This window comes from Jatropha curcas, chromosome 3 (genome assembly GCF_041381405.1).
Source record: "Jatropha curcas cultivar XTBG-Jc1 chromosome 3, XTBG_Jcur_1.0, whole genome shotgun sequence".
NCBI lineage: Eukaryota > Viridiplantae > Streptophyta > Magnoliopsida > Malpighiales > Euphorbiaceae > Jatropha > Jatropha curcas.
Window position 1 is genome coordinate 30070466 of NC_143153.1, and position 18736 is coordinate 30089201.

The 18736-nt window shown below is 33.5% G+C and overlaps 2 protein-coding genes across 8 annotated transcripts; both read left to right on the plus strand.

Moving 5' to 3' along the window:
* The first annotated feature begins 122 nt into the window (after positions 1–122).
* Positions 123–2097, plus strand: LOC105639807 (putative esterase KAI2). Its single transcript, XM_012223965.4, has 2 exons — positions 123–631; positions 1587–2097. Exons 1-2 carry the CDS (start codon positions 264–266, stop codon positions 2029–2031), a joined length of 813 nt encoding a protein of 270 aa, XP_012079355.1. The 5' UTR covers positions 123–263; the 3' UTR covers positions 2032–2097.
* A 2105-nt stretch (positions 2098–4202) lies between these two features.
* On the plus strand, positions 4203–17744 carry SRFR1 (Tetratricopeptide repeat (TPR)-like superfamily protein). 7 transcript variants are annotated; one of them, XR_016320089.1, is made up of 25 exons: positions 4203–4481; positions 4584–4693; positions 5788–6602; positions 6724–6768; positions 6945–7046; positions 7130–7210; positions 7629–7698; positions 8438–8538; positions 8659–8766; positions 9835–9905; positions 10041–10097; positions 11324–11432; positions 11532–11612; positions 11940–12026; positions 12353–12559; positions 13894–14222; positions 14658–14744; positions 14816–14915; positions 15259–15350; positions 15449–15487; positions 15616–15706; positions 16502–16599; positions 16691–17000; positions 17067–17210; positions 17571–17744. XR_016320089.1 is itself a non-coding variant. In XM_089719181.1 (24 exons), exons 1-23 carry the CDS (start codon positions 4360–4362, stop codon positions 16977–16979), a joined length of 3291 nt encoding a protein of 1096 aa, XP_089575307.1. In that variant the 5' UTR covers positions 4203–4359; the 3' UTR covers positions 16980–17000; positions 17571–17744. The 7 variants fall into 7 exon arrangements, 3 of the variants coding, with proteins under 3 accessions (XP_089575307.1, XP_020537233.1, XP_020537234.1); XR_016320092.1 differs by having other exon boundaries at positions 17574–17744; XR_016320090.1 differs by having other exon boundaries at positions 17067–17181.
* Positions 17745–18736: the final 992 nt, after the last annotated feature.

Sequence of the window (18736 nt, forward strand, 5' to 3'; positions counted from 1 at the left end):
ATTGCCTGTACCAGCACATACATAAACAAAGCCCAATATCTTATCATTAAATTTGGAAAAAGAAAAAAGAAACACACACACACCCATGCGGTCGTTATTATTCCCCGTCTACACCTTTTCCCTTGTCCACAGCACCAAAAACAAAAACAAAAAAAATCCAAAAAAAAAATAAAAGTCCACCATTTCACACCTTTAAACCCAAAGCTCAACTCCCAAACCCCAACCTCCCCAACAAAAAAAGGCCAAAAACAGGAGAAAAAGATATGGGCATAGTAGAAGAAGCTCATAATGTCAAAATCATAGGCGCAGGAGAGCAGGTTTTAGTTCTCGCTCATGGATTTGGCACCGATCAATCTGTTTGGAAACACCTTGTTCCTCATCTTCTCGACGATTTCAAAGTCATTTTGTATGATAATATGGGTGCTGGTACTACAAATCCAGATTACTTTGATTTTGATCGGTATTCAACTCTCGAAGGCTATGCTTATGATTTGCTAGCGATTTTAGAGGAATTACAAGTTGAATCGTGTATTTTTGTCGGTCATTCTGTTTCTGCAATGATTGGCGCTATTGCTTCCATTAGCCGCCCTGATCTCTTCTCCAAACTCGTAATGATCTCTGGTTCTCCAAGGTAATTAAATTAATTAATTAAACTCTCTTCTTTTTGACTATTTTATTAATCTTTTACAGGCCACGTTGATTAGCAGATTAGCTGATTAAGACAACCATAAAAGTTTGCGCAGAAATAGAAATCATTATAAAATGTTTTCAAGTGGTTAAAAATTAGTAAAAAATAGCGGTTTATCTTTGTTGTTTAATGGAAGTCGCATCGCTAACTGTTTAGTTACTTTGTTGTTTATGATTATTGCGGTATCTTTGATTTGTGTTCTAATATATTTTATTATTCATTCCTGTCTTTTCATATTTGAATATAGATAAATTATTTTTTTTATACAAGGTAAGGCTAGTTGAAACATTGTTTAATAATGTGTCTTTTTGGATCTTTGTGTTTGTGTGTGGGTTACCAAACTAGCCATTTGCCATGAAAATCATTTTAAAATCAATGAAACTATGTTGATTGAATTGAAAATTTCAGCATTCACAAGCTGTTCCAAAATATTTTTTCATGTAGTTTTTAATATTTTGATTATTTTCATTAGTTGTAGTGTTCAGCGACATAATTTTTATATTAATATTTAATATTTAAATTTTGAATAGATATAATGAAACATCACTCCTTTTTATCGTTTGATGAACAATTAATACTACTAAGGCAACTAATAATTACTAAAAAAAAAAGTTAATTTTACCGAACGAATCTAATATCATGACCGTTAGCTTTAGGTAGACCTATCCTAATATGATATCTAAATGTTTTGAATCATGACTTTGGAAGGGTTTGTTAAATGAAATTAATTATTTTGGTAGTTATTAGTTGTTTAGTTAAAATTTTAAAAATTAGTTTCAACATTATATTATTAAGTAATATTAGAAAATTTAATTTGCCAAAACTCTAAAAGCTACTTTAAAAGTTTTGTTAATACAGTTCAAGTCTAGTTTTACTAATCTACATTTATAATTATCAGGTATTTGAATGATGTGGATTACTATGGAGGATTTGAGCAAGAAGATCTAAACCAACTATTTGAAGCAATGGAATCCAATTACAAGGCGTGGTGTTCAGGGTTTGCTCCGCTGGCCGTTGGCGGTGACATGGACTCAGTTGCCGTCCAAGAATTTAGCCGCACTCTCTTCAATATGAGACCAGATATAGCTCTAAGTGTAGCACGAACCATATTCCAGAGTGACATGAGGCAGATTCTGCACTTGATCACGGTGCCTTGTCACATTGTCCAAAGTGGCAAGGACTTGGCTGTGCCGGTGGTTGTGTCGGAGTATTTGCATCAAAATCTTGGCTCTGAATCTATAGTTGAAGTTATGTCGTCCGACGGTCATTTACCCCAATTGAGCTCACCGGATATTGTAATTCCGGTGCTTCTTAGGCATATTCGTTATGATATTGCTGCCTAATCTTTAAAATGCACATTTGGTATTTTAATATTTATAATGTGCAATCATTGTTTCTTTTTTTTGACATTTGTGCAATCATTGTTTCTTGTTTAGCCTGGTAATTTCTCGTTAATAAAACTGTGTAAATCGTTAATTAGGATTTTATATAAAAAAGTTGGAAAATTATCCTTGGTGTGTGACCCATATATTTGTCATAAATCAAGATTTTTAAGGTCATAAGAGTTTTTTTTTTTTTTTACCATTCTTTCGGCAGGTATTAGAAATTCTTTATGGGAGATTACCAAGATTTAGCTTTTGAACTCCCGCCAGCTGCAAGTGTTAAACCAAAATGGAAAACAAAGAGAAATATGGTTTATTTGTTTTTGGAGGGAACACGTGGTTGGTTGGATATAATTATTTTTCTAAAATCACAATAACCAATTTTTTTTAGAATCAAATTCAATTTTATAAAAACTACATCGAACCTTTAAATAATTAAAAACCAAATTGAAATAACCCAAATTTTAATAATAACACGTATATATAAAAAATATTTTTATACATTAAAATCATAATATAAATATGATTGTATTGCATGTAACCTGCAATAAGAGATGGTTATCTAATAAATAATCTCGCCCTCATTCCTATTCCAGAAGGAGAGATGAATAAAAGGGTAAGTTCCTTTGTGGATATTGCAGGTTGTTGGAATTGGGCTCCTTTTGCTCACATTTTTCCCTTCCTCTATTTTCTGCAAGATTAATGTTACAAAAGTAGATTACTTTTCTAATGAAATGTGTAAGAAAGCAACACGAAACTTAAAAATTTATATGCATATGGTATTAAAAAGTTTAATCATGTGATCTGTATTTTGTAACATAAGATATAACATACAATATCATCTTTATATATATATATATATGAAAATAATTAAAATATATTATAAGTCAATCACACGTGATTTGTTTGGTCTTTCACCTTCTATAAAAATATAGAAAGAAAATTTCGGATTCAAGTTATTTTGACTATAAAAATGCTCATCAATTCTGCGAGCATATAAAATAAAATACACTAGCAAAAAAATTGCGCTCAAGCTAAGATATTTTTGTGCACCACTGGGCTTAGACTCGAAACTTTTAGCCCGAGTCCAGGTCTGCTTCCGTTCAGTGTCCATCCTAGCCACCCTGTGGCCCAATCCGCAGTGGACAATCTATCATAGTCAAATACATTTTCTAACGATATCACTTGGACAACCAAATGTCCAAATCATATTAAAAATTCATATTTGCTATTTATTTACCGAGGTTTTTTTTTTTTTCCTTTCCTTCATATTTTGACAAGGAATATTTCATTCTACTTTACTTGCATTGGGGGAAAGAATCCCTTTTTGATAGAAATACAGATTCATGTTGAATCATATGGTATTACACGTCATCTCAGTAATTATGAAACAATACAAGGTTAAGAGTTGCAAATACTTCTTATTAAAATGACTTTATTTACTAGATTTTGACTAAATTTTACTTGTGTCCGTACACCAACTGAGTGGTAAAATACTTTAATAAGTATTTCTTATTAAAATGATTTTATTTATTATATTACGACTAAATTTTACTTGTGTCGAATCGCTCGACTAAGTGGTTTTCACACTTTAATGAATATTTAATCCATTCATAATGATTGAACCATCGATCTAATTTAAAAAAAAATATGATATTTGAATACTCGATTTTACTCACTAAGCGATAAAAACACTTTAATGAATATTTTGTCTATTTATAAGTATCGAATCCTTGATTTAATTTAAAGAAATATGATGTTTGAACACTCGACCTTATTCAAGGAAAAAAAAATATTAAACCATTTATCTTGACACTTGTTGGTAAAAAAAAAAAAAAATTAAACTTTATCAAAATTTACAATAATAAACATAATAAAAGATTAATTTATCATTAATAAAATTTTAAATTACCTTCAATAAATCACATATATAAATAAATAGTAAACTTCTCTTAATATTATAATTTAAGATTTAACCACTCATTGGTCATAAAATCGAGCCCATAGCTTGTTTAATTCCCGTGGTAAAATATTTTGTTAATGTTAATGGCGGTGAAAAGTGAAAACTCAGCGGAAGTGAATCAAGCTTTCTTTTGTTCACGTGTAACGGCACGTGCAAACTCTCTCCTCCAAGCTCGATTTCTCCACCACCACCTTCCTGGTCCACCTTCTCCTTTCTACCCCATTTCTCCCGTTCACTCACCTCGTTCGACTCCTTTTCCTATTTTTCCCTTTTTAATCTTGAAATTGAAATCTCAACAAACTTGTTTGTAACTCAGTTGAGTTATTATGGTATCGGCGATCTCTGAGCGTGCCGAGCTCGCTAAGTCATGTGCCTCCGGAGATTGGTCAAAGGCTATTCGAGTTCTCGACTCGCTTCTCGCTCAGTCATGCACCATTCAAGATATCTGGTCAGTTCATTAATTTTCCAGTTGTAGTCTTCTTGTTTGATCTTCAAGAAAGATTGATTTTCGATAATGTGAACTTCTTCTTTCTCTTTTCTTTGGTTGCAGCAATAGAGCATTTTGTTACAGTCAATTGGAGCTCCATAAGCATGTCATTAAGGACTGTGACAAGGCGCTTCAGCTCGATCCTAATCTTCTTCAAGCTTATATTCTCAAAGGTGTTTTACTCTGTTTCTGTTTTGCGTGTCAAATTTTAGCTGCAATTGTAATTTTCTGACTTCAAATTCGAGCGGGCTCGAGGCAATTCAATTCAATCCAATCCAGTTCAGTTGTGTGCTTTTTTTTTTTTTTTTCCAATTTTTTAGACAATTAGACTCAGTACCCAGTACTGAAAAAAAGGAGTTGCTTAGATAATAGCTGAAGCACGCTGGAAATCATTTTCTGTTTCCTTTATCAAATAACATGTATTGTTTTAAGTCAATGCATGTTTTTGGATGATCTTGTTCATAACATATAGTCCTTTCTTGGTACTTGTACAGTTGCATATATGGTTTTCTCTCCATATGGCACTACACATCGTTAATGGCTTTTTGCTGTCAAGTTGTCCAAGATTTTAAGTAATTTGGGAATTGCTCAGAGGTGGCTTATTCAGCATTCGATTTGAAATCTAAATTTGAATTTGAGATCTACAAGAGATTGCTTACTATGGTCACAATAGTTTTCTAATTATTGCATGAATTTTCCTATGACCCTTGATTCATTATCCCAACAGGAAATAAGTGTGTATTAATTGTTGCAGCACATCAAATGAAAAATTGCTAGCAATTTTGTGGTAAACGTTGTTTGATGTCTTCAATGATATAAACAAGAGCATAGACTGTGCTGCATGTGCTTTTCTTTTGAAGAAACTAAAAGTAGGCTTCGTTTTTTCATTAGGAGTTAAAATGTTGAAAAGTTTGGCTTTTTTTAATTGTGGAATTGTTTTTCCATTTGTTTGTGGATTTATTTTATCTGGAAAACAATATGCTTGATTCAAGGTCTGTTACTGGGTATAGTCACTTTCCTATGTTCCTTAAACATTGATAAACAAGAAATCTATAATATTATCCATAGTTGCAAAAAATTGTTCGTTGTTATACCGCCTGATCCCCTGCAACTGATGATCAAGTTTAGCTTATCTTGACATATTCTCTTCAATGTACAATAATGCGATATAAATTGCTGTTATCTAGGTCAAAGTGAGGCATAGAACGAGTGTTCTCACGTTTGGGATTCACGGGTTTCTCTCCTGATCTTACGTTTGTGATTTTAGGTCGTGCGTTTTCATCTTTGGGAAGGAAAGAGGATGCTCTTCTGGTATGGGAACAGGGCTATGAGCATGCTTTGCATCAGTCTGCGGATCTGAAACAGTTGCTGGAACTTGAAGAGCTTCTTAAGTTTGGAAAACAAGACAGAAACAATGGTCATGAAAATAATGTGACAGAATCTAGGTCATCCATGAATGTAACTGAATCATCTAAGATCCAGAATAAATCGAGTGATTTCTCAAGTTCAAGTGGTGAGTCTGGCGATGCATCTCAGAGCTGCAGCAAGTTTCGAGATAAGTTTGAAGTGCTGAATGGGATAAAAGATGAAGCTGGAGGGAAGTCACCAATACCTATACCTGAATCAGGATCCTTCGTAAACGGAAAACCAACAGAAAATTATATAAATCAGAATAGATTAGGAGATAAACATTATTTATGTAGTGAGTCAAGAGATACATCTGAGTTCTACTGCAAGTCGGGGAATAATTTTGGCATGCAAAATGACTTAAGTGAGAAAGCTGAAGGGGGTAAAAAGGTTGATAGCCCAATGAATGTAACTCATGATATTCTTGATAAACCAAGCCATAGTTCTAATTCCTACAATAGCTTAAGCAATACATCAGAATTCCCAAGTAAATTTTCTAAGCTACCTAGCAGCTTGGGTGAAACAAGTCACATCCGCAGCAAATCGAGTAATGAGACTGACGTGCCTAATGAAGCAAGTGATGAAGCCAATAAAAGTAAAAAGTTTTGTGTAACTAAGATTTCGAAGACCAAGTCCGTGACTGTGGATTTCAGATTGTCACGGGGTATAGCACAGGTATGCACTACTTTTAAGTTTTAAGGTTTAAATGTTGCTAACAAGTGCTATTCTTATTGGTCAGATTGTCAATGTTTTAAGTATTGCATTCCGTTTGAAACTACAAAGTGCCCTCTTGCAGGTCAATGAAGGGAGATATGCTTCTGCCATATCTATTTTTAACCAGGTAAATTTGTATTCATCATTCTGGTTGTTTTGTATCTTTTGGGAATGTATTGTCTGGTCCCCCGTTTATGATTTTGTGCATGTTTTTGAGAGTGTGTGTGGAAAGTCTCATCTTGTTCCAAGGCAGGGCTATACATCAAACTTTTATGAAAAGGGTGTTAACTGTTTCTTATGCAGATACTGAGAGAATATCCTACTTATCCCGAGGCACTAATTGGTAGAGGGACAGCATTTGCATTCCAGAGAGAACTGGAAGCTGCTATTGCTGACTTTTCAAAGGTATTTGAATTTCAATGTGCTAGATATATATGAAAAGATTTAAGTTTCTGCCTTACAAGTGCTTTACATGATTAATGTTTTAGGCTATTGAATCAAATCCATTAGCTGGTGAAGCATGGAAGCGAAGAGGGCAGGCCCGAGCTGCATTAGGGGAATCTGTAGAGGTAGGAATAGTTTGAACAATTCATTGACCGTTGAAGGCTTTATTACCCAAACGAGGAAAATATTTTTATTGGCTTTGGCTATGTTCTTTTTCTCTTGGATTTTAAACCATTCTCACCTGCTTATTAAGTTTTTGGGAAAATAATTTGCAGTTACCCACTGGAGGGCTTTATTTTCTTCCTGTATGTAGCAACTTCATTTTCTCATACTACTACTGAATTTTTGTTTAATTTTATACTTTAAGAAGAAGGCATTAAACAAGCTCAAAGCATATCCCCAACATGGGTCTATGTTTTAAATTAAATTATTCAGTTGTTACATATATATCTTTCTTCTCTTGAAATGACTGAAAGTTCTTAGTTCATAGGATTAAACAAACTTCAAATTGCTTTTATGTTAATTCATGTCGCCTCTTCATAGCAGGCCATTCAAGATTTGACTAAGGCATTAGAGTTTGAACCAAACTCACCAGATATATTACATGAAAGAGGTAACTTTCTTTAATGTATCTCTTTCATTGTATTTCAATATTTAGTCAACTTCCATGATCTGACAGGATAACATGTCATTCACTTCTACTTTATATGTCAACTATTCTGTTTAATTATCTAATCAAGTAAGAAATACTTCTGTGTGGGGATTGTATTTGAAAGATTTGTTACCGTTGAATATGTTCATCTGTAGTTTCTTTCCTTTTCATAAAAAGTATGCTACTTTTCATGTTAAAAATGATGCTGTATTGTCTTTTTCTTTCTTTTTCATATATTGGGATTTCTTAAAGGGAGTGGATGTTGTATTGTTTTTTTCTTTCTTTTTCATATATTGGGATTTCTTAAAGGGAGTGGCTATTTGGGTTTGAACTCTTGGAACTCTTACATTGAGGCAAGCATATCACCACTGAGCTATAAGCACAATGACATTATAATTTATTTCGATTTTAGTCTCATTACTTAATATTTGCTTGTAGCATGCCCGCAAAGCTGAATTGTTTGATGTATTTGGGTTTGAACCCTTGAACTCTACACTGAGGCAAGCACATCACCACTGAGCTATAAGCCCAATGGAATCATAATGTCTTTAGATTTTAGTTTCATTTCTTAATATTTGCTTGTAGCATGCCAGCAAAGCTGAATGTTTGATCTAATCAATGTAGTTGTAGAAACAGTAGAGTTGTGGTCGATGGCTGCTCTTTACCAAACAATTGATCAACATAATTTTTAATATTGTAGGAATTGTTAATTTTAAGTTTAAGGATTTTGATGCTGCTGTGGAAGATCTATCTGCATGTGTGAAGCTTGATAAGGATAACAAATCTGCCTACACATACTTAGTGAGTCCTGAATGTCTGATACTTTACTCATTCTAGATCATATATTTGTGATTTAGCATCTTAAATTGTTAATATTGTTTGTATTCTTCTACTTGGAATGAGGGAACTTTGACTTTATAGGGTTTGGCATTTTCTTCAATTGGTGAATATAAAAAGGCTGAGGAGGCACATTTAAAATCTATCCAACTTGATCGGAGTTTCCTTGAGGGATGGGCTCATCTGACACAGGTAACTACGTATTTGCATTTTCTTCAAGGAGAATAGTTTAGCTGATCTCTTTAGTGGGATGTCCATTGTTTATTTATGTTATTCTTACGACTTGTGTTGACGTCAATGGCATAAAATTATTTATGGAGATAGTATTACTTATTTAATATGTAAACCATGTGCCCAAATTTACAGTAAGCAAAATAACGCACTTAACTGAAATTGTTGTTCCTTTGCAGTACAATAACTTAGGACTCTTATTGATGAAAAATACATGTAATAGTGATATTTTAAGTTGGAGACAAGGAAAGCAGATACAATGAAGCATCTTTATAACAATGAAAGAAAGATGTGGATAGATAAGCTCATGCTACCAAAATATTGGAATATATAACACTGTTATATATATGATGTTAAATTGAGGGCGTTAATGAGAAAGGCGGTTAGGATGGAGTTGCAAAGTAATTTTGGGAATAAAAGATCTGGCACTTGCACTTGCAGACTTCTTTGATAGCTTCAGAAGTTTGCCTCGTAGTGTCCGTGTTTATGTATGATGTTTGGCCACTGTCTTGCATGGTACTTTCAGTCCTTGAGCCAGTTCATATGCTATGTCCAGCCTTTCACCCAATGTTTGCATACATGATTTTGCAGTATCCACTTTTTGGTTCTGTAAAGCACTCGATAATGTCCAGATATGTATGTGCTGTATGCTAAACATATCTTTTTGAGCTGTATTTATTCAACATCTAGAGCACCAATACATTTGGGTCCTTAGTTCATATTGTTTGTGGGTCTGAGGGTTTCACAAGAAATTAGAAGCTGAAGGAAAATGCTATTCCTACAGAAGTTTTATTTATTTTATTTTATTTTGGTTAACTCATAGCATCTACACAAACGGTTGAAAAAATGCTGATGGTTTATAGTGACTTCTTTGCAAGCACACAGTGACAACGATGAGTAGGTTCAGTACTTTACTACTATATAGAGTTGCAAATTTCACCTTCACAACACATTGTTCCGTCAGTATGACAAGTTCCTTGTGAAGAAGCTCTATTACTTACTGTTGTTTCAATATCTGCATCATTGCAGTTCTACCAAGATTTAGCAAACTCATCAAAAGCTTTCGAATGCAGTCAACAAGTTATCCAAATTGATGCAAGGTAATTGTTGTCACTCTTCAGTCTGCATCATTTCATTCCTGTTGCAAATGTGTAATGTTTGATGATGAATTTGTTGTATCTGATTCTGCTTGTGATTTTGCAACTTGAATTTGATACTGTTATTACATTTGATAGGTTTGCAAAAGCCTATTACTTGCGTGGGCTACTGCTTCATGGCATGGGAGACCACAGGTATGTTCTATCAAATTATTGATTTTCCGTAAAATATTTATTTGTTTAAGTGACTATTACACCTCTTGTAGATTTTTCCATCATTTATGTGATGTCAATATCAATTTCTTGATTTTCTCTCAGTGGTGTATTTATTTATTTTTATTTATGTGACCATTGTATACATTTTAATTTGCATCATCTTATGAATATTTGAAGTGCGGGAAATCATAAAATGGTAAGGTGTTTATGTAGTAGGGGACTTGGCGTTTATTTGAAATATTTGTTTTAGTTAGCAAATTGATTGAGAATGTAGTTTGGCATTATGTGCAAATCACTCAGGTTTTTATAAAAAAAGTACTTTTTCTTCGAATAATATGCATGGGTGCATTTAATTTTGATTTTCTGTTTTCTTTATACAGTTGCCCCTCCATTTAAATTCCTACTTTTAGATATATACATACACATTGTGTGGATGAATTGTAATGATCAGTACTGTCTACAAGGCTACAACAAAGCATCCCTGCCTTTATGGGTTTAAGTCAAACATTATTAGTATAACATTCGTGTATATCAGCAAACTGTTTGAAGGAAAGCCATATATCTTGATAAAATTCTTCAGAAGGCCTTTTTTATACATTTAGGGCATTTGAAGTTGACCTATCTAGCTTACTATGCTTCTTCATTTACCTTTGAGCAATATCTAATTATTTTATTTCTGGTTTGGAATGTTGCGTGGTATTATGGTTACACATGCACACTTATTCTTCTAGCTATGAATCAACTTGTTGAGGAAGATGGATATTTACATATTGTATGGAGGATCAAGATATCAACCCTAAGGTATAAAGAAACAGCAAGAGATTGATGAGAAAAGCAATAAGTGACAGTGAAGCCAGACGGAAAAGTTCTTAGCCACTTGATTTGTATGGGTGCTACAGTGGTTTTCTAAGTGTGTAGTTTTCTACATTAATTATTTCTGGATCTTTTTTAGATAAAAAGGGCTATTGTTTAGGCGGATGTGTACCACCCTTTTGGAGTTTATATGTGATAAATTTGCAAATAACCTGGTAGAGTGTCAAATAGAAATCAAAATAAAATTTTGCAATAAGTTCTGTTAGAAAATTTTACACTTTACTCTTCGAATTTTATCATTGAGTTAAATGCAATGTCTTCTTCTGCAGCACATCATTTTCTAACTAGTTCTGCATGGACATGAGTGACTGATTTAGATTTTACTGTTGCAGGAAGGCTATCAAGGATTTATCCATTGGCTTGAGTATTGAAAATTCAAACATAGAATATTTATATTTACGGGGTTCCTGCTACCATGCTATTGGAGAATATGGAGAGGCGGTAAGGTCTCTTCCATGAAAACTATTGGTCTTATTCATAAGTTGCAGATTGCTTAATCTTGTATTTTCTGTTTGCAATAATTTTGTTCGATGGTCACAGGTGAAGGATTATGATGCAACTCTAGATATTGAACTAGACTCAATGGAGAAATTTGTGCTTCAATGCTTAGCCTTCTATCAGGTGTGGTTGATCTAGAATATTTTATTTTTAACTTGAAAATTTATCACGTGCTGCTTTTTATTTCCAACATTTATCTCATTCAATGAATTCACATGCTTGAGCTGCATCAGAAATCCATTTGTAGATTGATATTGTGCATCTTTAGCATGTTTGTACGCATTTTTCTATATCAGTTTTGCTTTATTGTTTTTAACTGTATTTCATAAGATATTGCTATCCAAGTCATTTTGTAATATAATAGTTTCAGTCGGCAATTGATTGTTTTAGCTCATATCTGACCCTGGCCTCTATGGAAAAGTTTTTAAATTTAGCTTTTATCTTTTGCAGAAGGAGCTTGCTTTGTATACAGCTTCTAAAATTAACAGTGATTTCTGTTGGTTTGATATTGATGGAGACATTGATCCTCTTTTCAAGGTATTAATGAATAAGAAACGTACAATACATATATATACACACACAATACACACATTTATATGTACTCTTTTACTTGTTTTTCACTCATGAATAGTCCCTTCTTCGAAATCTTAAACATTTTTTAAAATATTCTATGAGAGCTGAACCATGACCTCACAAAAAATTTTCTTTCAGAAATAATCACACATTCAGAAATAATCACATGCTTACATCGAACCATTTACTAGTTAACATGCCAGATTGTGCAGAAAGTACAATGCTTCAGCAACTTCTTGTGAGCACATATTTCATATTTATTTTGTGTGCATGCCGTAATGAATTTTCAGGAGTACTGGTGCAAAAGATTGCACCCCAAGAATGTGTGCGAGAAGGTTTACCGCCAACCTCCTCTTCATGATTCTCTGAAAAGGGGTAAGCTGAGAAAGCAAGATTTTGCCATTACAAAACCAAAGACTGCTCTTCTATTGGCAGCTGATTCTATTGGCAAGAAGATTCAATATGATTGCCCTGGCTTCTTACCCAATAGGCGTCAGGTGATTAATTTTTGAAAGATATATGTAATGCAGTGCTCTTTCTGTTTGGGTTCTAGTTTTCATTTTCTTTCAGTTCTCCTTTCTCATAGAAAGCTTATTATATGTCTTTATAATTTTTTCATATAGTTTTGAATCGCTAACTAGTCTATCTTGCACTTTTACTTTTGATCTTTTAAGTTTCTCATCTAGATTCTCAACAAAAAAAAAAACTAATGATTTATTTTTTTATTAATTCATCCTTTGAAAGATAGGATAATTTTGCTTCTTATAAAATTTAGTATGTGCAATGCAGATTTTTTTTGGGTGTTTTTTCATTTGATGGCATAAATGCATGTTTTAGAAACCGTTCTGTTGTTTAGATTAAGCTGATTCATGGTGTGAGCTTCTGTTTTCCTGAAGCCTTCATTGGCAAGTCAATTGGGCCCTCTATACTAGAAAGATCTCGTCAGCATGCAAAATGCTTCATGGATTGTTTGGATGGAGGTAAAATATAGGGAGGATGTAAAATAGAGGGTAAAATGCCTTGGAATTTTCAAAATTCTTTGTTTGGTTTGGGTGAAAATATTAAGGAGGATGTAAAATGAATTTATTTTACACCATTTTTAGCCCAATTTTCACTTCATTTTGGAGGAAAGTGAATAGTGTAATTTTACTTCCACTCTTATTTTAATTCCTCCCTCTTCCCAAACGTAGCATAAATGTACATTGTTACCCTGTCATGCATTTTACATTGGGTCAATCTTCCCGACTGGGACCAATGGATGTCTGGAAGTTTCAAAAGTTGGTGATATGATGGTTTTATCTCTATAAATCATAAATTGATGTAGCAATTTCTGGTATAATTGTCAAGTGGTGATAGAATTGAAGTATCCCTAACCAAATTGGTTTAGTTTTAATTCTTTGATTTACAATTTCTCCTCTCTTTAGAAGAAACGAAATCAAACCAAAGGTCACCAAGAGGTGTGCCAATGCCTGATAGGATTTTTTTAGGGTAGAAAAAGAAAGATATCTCCTGTACAAGAGCAACAAAATAACTATGAGGTGAATCGTGTACAGGAAACTGAGTCTTGTTGTCAATTCAAGTTGTCATTTTATGTTATTGGTATCATGTTCAAAGACATAACAAGATTGCTCTTGATCTACTTCCCTTATTCTTCTACCTGTAATGAACTTGTGATAATCTTATACGTTGATATTCTGCTTGGTTGGGTTCAGGTCGCACCTGAGTTTTAATCATATCTTGTTGCCCCATAACTGTGCATAAGTCAACTTAATGTTACTTTCTTGTTACAGTTTGTATATATTAATATGGTTCATCTTTTGTTCTGTTTCAGCATCGCATGGCAGGACTAGCAGCTATTGAAATTGCACAAAAGGTTTCAAAAGCCTGGCGTTCTTTGCAGGCCGAATGGAAACATTCTAATAAAAACATGTCAAAATATGGTAAGAGAACTCGAAGAAGAATCAACTTGGCCAGTCAGAATAGAGGTGGCGCCGGTTGCAGTACAAGCAGTTCCTCAGAAACATCAACTTTGTACGGCATTACAGAAGATAGATCTCCCGGTCGTTATAAGATGACGTGGCAAGACGTTTACTCTATCGCTGTCAAATGGAGACAAATTTCTGAGCCCTGTGACCCAGTTGTGTGGGTTAACAAGTTAAGGTATACCAAATTCATGCTATTACTCTAGCCCATCAAAATGAACAGGACATGTTACTTACCATTGGAATACGTGTTATGCAAGATTCACATTTTACTACTTTAGTTATACAGATTTTGTTATGTAATATCTGGGAATTGGCATTCTAGACTGTTCATAGATGTTTGTACCAGTTTAATCAATTAGTTCATCTATTGTCTGAGTATTTGCATGCTGAGCAGTCATGGCCTGTATTTGACCTGCGAAATTATTGATATCATAGCACCTGTCAATTCTATGCCTCAATCTTAATCCGGTCCCCAGAATGTCTGATTTTGGCACTGTTTGGATGACTTTGTGTATTATTTAGAGATTCAAGATGAATGAGTTTTTTAACTGACTCAAGTCTTTGCTGTAATTCTTCTTTTTGTATGGATTTGGGCATCTCTTCAATTCAGTGAAGAGTTTAACTCTGGATTTGGGTCTCACACACCATTGATTCTTGGACAAGCAAAAGTTGTTCGCTACTACCCAAATTTTGAAAGGTGAATCCTAGTTCGATTCTTTATTAGGTCCATCCAGGTTTTAAAATTCTCATCAGTTGTTAAATCTGCAGAACATTAAATGCTGCAAAGACAATCATGAAGGATAAACTGTATGTGTGCAGCAAGGCGGATGAAATCATTGATATATCCAAGGATGAGAAATTACAGGATGTGAGTAGTTCAATTCTCTGTTTCAATTTTATCTTCCTCCATTTTGTTGCTTTTCAATGATGCTCTAAGATAGGATCATGTCTGTCATTCTTTGTAATGTAGATAATGAAAGAAATCAACCTGTTTCTAAAGTGGTTATATGGGCGTGCCTATGTCAGCATTTTGGTTTTTCCTCTTTTTTACTACTGTTAGAAGTATCTTTTCATGGGGCTATTAAATGTGATCCGTTTTTTATTAATATGATATTATTCTATAAGTTTCATCAATTATTCTCCCACTTTGTCATTGAAATAAAACTGGTTTATCTATATGCATATGGTTAATTTCGTTATGGAACATACAGATCATGGATGCAAAAACTTGTTCTGATCTTTACAAAGTGGTTGGTGAGGACTTCTGGTTGGCTACATGGTGCAACAGTACAGCAACTGAGGGGTAACTTTCCTTTAATTATGAAATGCAATATGCAATATATAGTGCATATAAAATTTCCCAATGATAACATTACTCTTGGCTGTTTATACTCTTTTCAGGAAGCAGCTTGAAGGGACAAGGATTACCCTAGTGAAGATGTAAGTCCTATTTGTTTTTCCTAATTATTCTCCATTTTATTTCTTCTGATTTTTTTTTTTTTTAAGTTTACATTCTTATGCATTTTTATGCTTTCCCGGATGGCTGAACATCGAAATGATTGTTCCAGGGGTGAGCATGGATTTGACTTTGCAATAAGAACACCATGTACACCTTCTAGATGGGATGAGTATGATGCCGAAATGGCAATGGCTTGGGAGGTAAGGTTCCCATTTTCTCAATAAATGAACCCATAATTTTCTCAATCATATCCTTTGCTGCTTTTATAATTGGTGCAACATATTGATAGAATAAAGAATCACAGAACACAAAGGAGTTGAAGTTTCCTTTTGCACGTGACTGTTCAATTCTCTCTTTTTATGGTGTCATCTCTGTGAACTCTTTGTACTAATCAGTTAAGCTTGTTAGATAATTTTTGCACTTCAAATTTGATAACTTGGTATCTGGTTTGACATAAAATAGTCTATTTTGTGTCAAGACTTCAATTGAACTTGTCTAGAAGCTTTTTAAATCAGTCATTTAGTTTATTTATCTCTTCCAGTGTAAATATTAACCTTCCAGATTTGCCCGAGTAAGGTTTGGCAAGGGATTTTATTTGTTGGTTGGAAGCTTCCTTTTCTCAGTATTAATTTGTGTATAAATCCAGGTCCCGGATCTTTTCATATGCTTATCCTTTGACATGATATACAATGAAAAAAATTGGTATGGGCAAACTTATTGCATTTTGTGATTATTTGAATGAGTTCCTTGTACTAGTAAAGCAGCAGCCTGATAACATATACTTCTTTTACTTTTAGCACATGGATTTTTCCTTTCAATCTTTGCTGACGCATAAATTTTGAAAAATTGCACCTTAATATTATTCCTAAATTCTCCTACTAATTGTGTCAAATTCAGTACCTCTTTAATTTGATCCATATGGATCTTCTGTTGACATTGATTTTTATTTGTTTTCTATTTATTATTAACTGAATGTTTCAAAATTTGATTCACAGGCTGTGTGCAATGCTTATTGCAGTGAAAACTATGGGTCTACTGATCTTGATGTACTTGAAAATGTTAGAGATGCAATTTTGAGGATGACATATTATTGGTACAGAAAAATACTCTTAATACATAGAAGGTATTCTTTTTTCTTCAGAGAAATATGGTGGTTTGTACAAATAAATGGGATCACTTTTCAGGTACAATTTTATGCCACTGTCTAGAGGCACTGCTGCAGTTGGATTTATCGTTTTGCTTGGATTGCTTCTTGCTGCTAATATGGAGTTTGAGGAGAAAATTCCAAAAGGGGTACAGGTGGATTGGGAAGCAATTCTGAACTTTGACCCAAGCTCTTTTGTGGATTCTGCTAAGAGTTGGTTGTATCCATCACTCAAGGTCACAACATCTTGGAAAGATTATCCAGATGTGGCATCAACTTTTGCAACAACAGGATCGGTTGTAGCTGCTCTCAGCTCTTACGATGATTGAGCTCCTTCAAATCCTTAAGAGGTGAGTTTGCTGCATTAGTTGTTCACTGAGTAAGTATCAGGCAAATTTGATGATTGCCTTGTGAAGGTGAAAATATGATGGTAAGGCCCCTGGCATTTGAAGAGAGCTTTTGGAATGGACTTATAAAACAGATAACTGGAGTTGAAATTGATGGTACCAGTAAAAGGGGTCTGTCGTTCAGGTCTCTTTCTTTTTGTAACATTGCACATGGTAATTCTGATGCATTATGCATTACTTTAATGCGTGAATTTCATTGCTATTCACCCTTATTTGGTTCAAACGAATTTGAAATCTAGAACTCATTTATAAAAGGTAAAGATTTATTTTAATTATGTTGGATCTCATTTTTGTCCATATCAAACATAAAACATGAATTTCACAAAATTTCGTGGAATTCATTTATATCAAATGGGCTAAGTTTGTTTCTTTGCTCTGAGAAACTAATTCACTCAGCAAGGATGTCCTTTTTTAGTTATATTGAATTCCCCATGCAAATTCAACCTCTTTTTTTTTTTTTTTTTTTTTTTTTTTTTTTTTGTCTGAACTTGTGTAAATTCGAAATTGATGCAGCAGACAGCAGCTGGTCTTTCATGGAAAGTGTTCGAGTGGACCCATACAGACGAGTTCAAGTTGCTCAAGATGCCTTTGCATACACACTGACTTAAAAGTCTTGTAAGCATTCCTCTTTGTTGTATGATTGTGTTGTACAGCAATTGTAGAATAATATAGTTGCAAATTTCTTTACATCCTTAATCCAGTTCTCCTGACACCCAAATTAAATCCGTGCTCGTTAGATTCATTTCATTGGAGATATCTGTCATATCCATGCATTGCAATTGTGTTCCATTACATTAGCTCGACGAAAGAACTTACATTACTGAGGTAGTCTATCATTTGTAGTATATACTTTGGGATTCTGTCAAATCTAACCTGCTATGCTCTTTGCCCAATAGTGATGAAGGGAAGGTCGACTGACATATAGGAAGTGCTTATGTTGCCTTTTTTTTTTTTTTTTTAGTTATGCCTTAATTTAGATTCGATTTTCTGTTACTTGAAGCATATATTACATTAAGCAGAATGTAAATTGTATGAAAAGGTCTGTCGGAACCCTCGCCTTTTAATTCGACTGATTAAACACTTTAATTTCTAAATTTATCCAGTTGAATATTCAATTTAAGTTGTGTATATGAAATGTTTTAATTTACCAAATTGTATTTATTACCAATCTGTTGAGTAATTTAAAAAAAAAATGCTTGAGTTTATGTTTAATGATGTGATTTTACAAGTTCAATTGTTCAAAAGAAGTGTGTAGTTTTATAATAAATCAAATTAAAAGTTTGCTTTGTCAATAAAATTTTTATTTAAAATTCAGTTAATTTAATTTGCATATATTTGGCTGATTATATATGTATATATCAAAAAAAAAAAAAAAAAAGGTCAGCGTGCCCATTGATTTGATAGATGTTTTAAATTTTATTGAACGCGAATCACCTGAAGTCCATAGACATTATTGTATGTGGGATGGAAGCAGGACATTTGAAAGTAGACTGCTTCGTTCTGATCCATTTAACGATGGTCCAGATGCTTATAAATAGGTTTAGGATGGATGAGTGATGAAATTATTACTGCCTACTACTTTTATTCTGTATCACCCGACATATTTAGAATTTTATCTTCTTTAAAAAAATTATTAAATTTATTTAAGTTATGATAAATTATTAAGTAAATTGACTATA

Bases quoted from the DNA above. Each gene is read 5' to 3' on its own strand.
- SRFR1 (XM_089719181.1), top strand. From the start codon at position 4,360: ATGGTATCGGCGATCTCTGAGCGTGCCGAGCTCGCTAAGTCATGTGCC. The intron at 4,694-5,787 runs GTGTTTTACTCT...TTGTGATTTTAG, and splicing joins TCAAGCTTATATTCTCAAAG to GTCGTGCGTTTTCATCTTTG. The intron at 15,351-15,448 runs GTAACTTTCCTT...TACTCTTTTCAG, and splicing joins AACAGTACAGCAACTGAGGG to GAAGCAGCTTGAAGGGACAA.
- LOC105639807 (XM_012223965.4), top strand. From the start codon at position 264: ATGGGCATAGTAGAAGAAGCTCATAATGTCAAAATCATAGGCGCAGGA. The intron at 632-1,586 runs GTAATTAAATTA...TATAATTATCAG, and splicing joins ATGATCTCTGGTTCTCCAAG to GTATTTGAATGATGTGGATT.